The sequence below is a fragment of the Mandrillus leucophaeus genome, unplaced genomic scaffold, assembly GCF_000951045.1.
Source record: "Mandrillus leucophaeus isolate KB7577 unplaced genomic scaffold, Mleu.le_1.0 Scaffold234, whole genome shotgun sequence".
NCBI lineage: Eukaryota > Metazoa > Chordata > Mammalia > Primates > Cercopithecidae > Mandrillus > Mandrillus leucophaeus.
Window position 1 is genome coordinate 130,809 of NW_012102410.1, and position 4,381 is coordinate 135,189.

Genomic DNA, 4,381 nt, shown 5'->3' on the forward strand with positions numbered 1-4,381 from the left:
AGCTACTCAGCAGGCTGAGGCAGGAGAATCGCTTGAACCTGGGAGGTGGAGGTTGCAGTGAGCTGAGATTGTGCCACTGCACTACAGCCTAGGGGACAGAGCGAGACTCTGTCTTAAAAAAAAAAAAAAAAATTGGTCAGGCACGGTGGCTCACGCCTGTAATCACAGCACTGTGGGAGGCCGAGGTGGGCAGATCACTTGAGTTCGAGATCAGCCTGGTCAACGTGGTGAAATCGAGTCTCTTCCAAAAAAAAAACAAAAGTTAGCTGGGTGTGGTGGCACACGCCTGTAATCCCAGCTTCTCGGGAGGCTGAGGCGGGAGAATTGCTTGAACCTGGGAGGTGGAGGTTGCGGTGAGCTGAGATTGTGCCACTGCACTCCAGCCTGGGCGACAGAGCAAGACTATGTCTCAAAACAAATCAATCAACCAATGAATCAATCATTAAGAAAAATAAACGGACAGAGGGGCTTAGAACAGTGCTACAGAACAGCACACATAGTACCCTCCCAGGCAGTGCCTGGAGGAAGTCACCCCTTTTCACTCTGGCCCTCGACCTGACTGCGTCCGGGAGAAAGTTTCCGATGGGAGTGACTGAGCAGCACGCCTGTCTCGCAGCGGGCACAGTGTGGCAGGGGTGGGGACGCAGTGACCGTTCCCTTGTGCAGATGTGAGATTAGAACCATGTTTCCTGCGATGGGACGAGGATGAGTGTGGGGTCACCTTGCCTGGCAAGTACCGGATGGACGTCTGCTGCTGCTCCATTGGGGCGGCCTGGGGAGCCGAGTGCGAGGCCTGCCCAGATCCCGAGTCCTTGGAGTTCGCCAGCCTGTGCCCGCGGGGGCTGGGCTTTGCCAGCCGGGACTTCCTGTCTGGCCGGCCGTTCTATAAAGGTGCGGTTAGGGAAGGGGTCAGGCCCCCGGAAGGATGGGGAGGGGCACGGCACAGGCAAAAGCCTGGAGATGGGAGGTGTGTTTGGGGAAAAGGGGATGTGGGCAAGGCCAGGCATGAAGAACCCAGGGAGGGCGTGGTGTATGGATCCCAAACTTGGGGACATCAGGGTGATTTGATGCTCCTGTACTTCAGATGTGAATGAATGCAAGGCGTTCCCTGGCCTCTGCACGCACGGTACCTGCAGAAACACGGTAGGCAGCTTCCACTGTGCCTGTGCGGGGGGCTTCGCCCTGGATGCCCAAGAACGGAACTGCACAGGTAGGTGCCACCTCTGCCTCTTGGAGAGAGCGTGATCCTTGCCAGGGATGGGGCCTCGAATAAGACATAGAGACATGCCCGTTTTTCTTTTTCTTCTTCTTTCTTCTTTCTTCCTCTTCCTCTTCCCTCTTCCCTCTTCCCCTTCTCCTTCTCCTTCTCTTTCTCCTTCTTCTTCTTCTTCTTTTTTGAGACGGAGTTTCACTCTTGTTGCCCAGGCTGGAGTGCAATGGCATGATCTCAGCTCACTCCAACCTCCACCTCCCAGGTTCAAGAGATTCTCCTGCCTCAGCTTCCTGAGTAGCTGGGATTACAGGCGGGCACCACCATGCCTGGCTAATATTGTATTTTTCAATAGAGATGGGGTTTCTCCATGTTGGTCAGGCTGATCTTGAACTCCCAACCTCAGGTGATCCACCCACCTCAGCCTCCCAAAGTGCTGGGATTACAGGCGTGTGCCACTGTGCCCAGCGAGCACCTGTTCTTTAGGCACTTCTTGTGTCTGCTTCTGTGCAGTGTGACCTAGGGCAGGTGATTGCTCTCCTTGGGCTGTAGGAACCCTGACTATAAAAGAAGGGACTGGGCCAGGCGCGATGGATCACACCTGTAATCCCAGCACTTTGGGAGGCCAAAGTGAGTGGATCACTTGAGGTCAGGAGTTCGAGACCAGCCTGGCCAACATGGCAATACCCTGTCTCTACTAACAGTACAAAAAGTAGCTGGGTGTGGTGGCGGGCACCTGTAATCCTAGTTACTTGTAAGGCTGAGGCAGGAGAATCACTGGAACCCAGGAGGCGGAGGTTACAGTAAGCCAAGATCGTGCCATTGCACTCTAGCCTGGGTGGCAGAATGAGACTGCATCTCAAAAATAAATAAATAAGTAAATAAAACATAAAAGAAGGGGCTGGCAAAGGTGACCTTTAGAGGCCTCCAGGGCCGGCCTGGTGGCTCACGCCTGTAATCCCAGCACTTTTGGAGGCCAAGGTGGGAGGATTGCTTGAGCCCAAGAGTTTGAGACTAGCCCGGGTAACACAGCAAGACCTCCATCTCTGCAAAAAATAAAAAATTATTATTGCATTAACTGTAGTCCCAGCTACTCGAGAGGCTGAGGCAGAAGGATCCCTTGAGCCCCCGGGAGGTTGAGGCTGCAGTGAGCTGTGATCACACTGCTGCACTCCAGCCTGGGTGACAGAGCAAGACCCTGTCTCTGAAAAAGCAAACAGGCTGTGTGCGGTGGCTCACGCCTGTCATCCTAGCACTTTGGGAGGCCGAGGTGGGTGGATTGCTTTAGGTCAGGAGTTCGAGAACAGGCTGGCCCACATGGTGAAACCCCATCTTCCTAAAAATGCAAAATTAGTCGGGCACAGTGGCGCATGCCCGTAATCCCAGCTACTCAGGAGACTGAGGCAGGAGAATCGCTTGATCCTGGGAGGCAGAAGTTGCAGTGAGCCGAGTCTGCATCACTGCACTCCAGCCTGGGTGACAGAGCGAGACTGTCTCTAAATAAATAAATAAATAAATAAATAATAAAAATAAAATAAAATAAAACAAACAAACAAAACCACCAAAATAAAGAAAATGGAGAGCTCCGGGCTGTGAGAAAACTCGCTGTCCTTGTCATGTTTAGTTCGGGGTCTCTCCATTTCCTCAGCTCCTTTTCGGAGCTTCTGTTCCGCCTGTCATATCTACAGATTTGATGACCCCCTCCGGCACCCCATCCTGTCTGCATCCAGGGACCCCTCCCCTCTTGGCCTGTGCCTCCTTATGTCTGCAGACAGGCTTCCTCTAGCCCACACCCCCATCAAGGGACAGGGACCCCTCTGCCTTGTGCCCCGTGATGCGGCACACACGGCCCCTCCAGCCTCTGCCTCCTCTCCCTACAGATATCGACGAGTGTCGCATCTCCCCTGACCTCTGCGGCCAGGGCGCCTGTGTCAACACCCCAGGCAGCTTTGAGTGCGAGTGTTTTCCCGGCTACGAGAGCGGCTTCATGTTGATGAAGGACTGCATGGGTTGGTGACTGATGGGCAGGGATGTGGTGGGCGCCTTGGGCAGGGTGGGCATTGAGGAGATGGAGGGTGGGGACGGGTGGGGACGGCTGTTGCTGTGTGGACGTGGATGGAGGGGGCAGGAGGAGGGAGGAGCTGCAAATTAGCTGGGTTGCGGTGAGTCTGGGGTCCATGAGGCATCGTCGTTAGGAAAGAGACCTGGGGGCTGAGACCTGGGGGTGGCCGGCACACTGGGGTGGGTGAGGTCTCCCAGGGAGGGTGTGTAGCTTGGGTAGAGGACAGGGCCCCTCAGAGAAGCCTGGGAAATACTGCCAGTTACAAGGCCTCTCGTCCCCATCATTGTCTTTGTTATTCATTTGATGAGCATTTCACGTGCATCCTCTGAGCTAGAGGCACTGCAGGGAGCTCCAGCTCCAGGGAGCCCTCTTTCCTTGGAGCTCACAGCCTAACAGGAAGACAGACATGAATAACATGAATCGCTGAGGAAATGCAAAATTGGGCCGGGTGCGGTGGCCCTCGCCTGTAATCCCAGCACTTTGAGAGGCCAAGGCAGTAGGATCGCTTGAGTCCAGGAGTTCGAGCCCAGCCTGGGCAACATAGCAAGACCCTCTCGCTACAAAATTTTTAAAAAATTAGCTGGGCATGGTGGCACATGCCACTCGGGAGGCTGAGAAGGGAGGATCCCTTGAGCCCAGGAGGTTGAGGCTACAGTGAACCATGATTGCACTTCTGCGCTCCAGCCTGGGCGATAGAGTGAGACCCTGTCATAAGAAAGAGGAAAGAAAGAAGAAAGAAAGAGAGAGAGAGAGAGAGAAAGAAAGAAAGAGAGAAGGAAGGAAGGAAGGGAAAGAAAGAAACAAAGAAAGAAGGAAGGAAGGAAGGAAAAAGAAAAATCCAGGCAAAGTGGTTCATGCCTGTAATCCCAGCACTTTGGGAGGCTGAGGTGGGCAGATTTCCTGAGTTCAGGAGTTCAAAACCAGCCTGGGCAACACGGTGAAACCCCATCTCTACTAAAATACAAAAAATTAACTCGGTGTGGTGGCGGGTGCCTGTAGTCCCAGCTACTTGGGAGACTGAGGAGAATTGCTTGAACCCAGGAGGTGGAGGTTGCAGTGAGCTGAGATCGCGCCACTGCACTCCAGCCTGGGCGACAGAGCGAGACTCT

General features: G+C 54.1%; 1 protein-coding gene across 1 annotated transcript in view; it reads left to right on the top strand.

Annotated features, from left to right (window-relative positions):
- FBN3 (fibrillin 3) overlaps positions 1 to 4,381 on the top strand; it is a 97,825-nt gene that overhangs the window by 34,038 nt on the left and 59,406 nt on the right. The window contains exons 20-22 of the mRNA XM_011982052.1: positions 667 to 891; positions 1,085 to 1,210; positions 3,091 to 3,219. Coding sequence (XP_011837442.1) covers positions 667 to 891; positions 1,085 to 1,210; positions 3,091 to 3,219 — 480 coding nt within the window. The remainder of the gene's footprint in view (positions 1 to 666; positions 892 to 1,084; positions 1,211 to 3,090; positions 3,220 to 4,381) is intronic.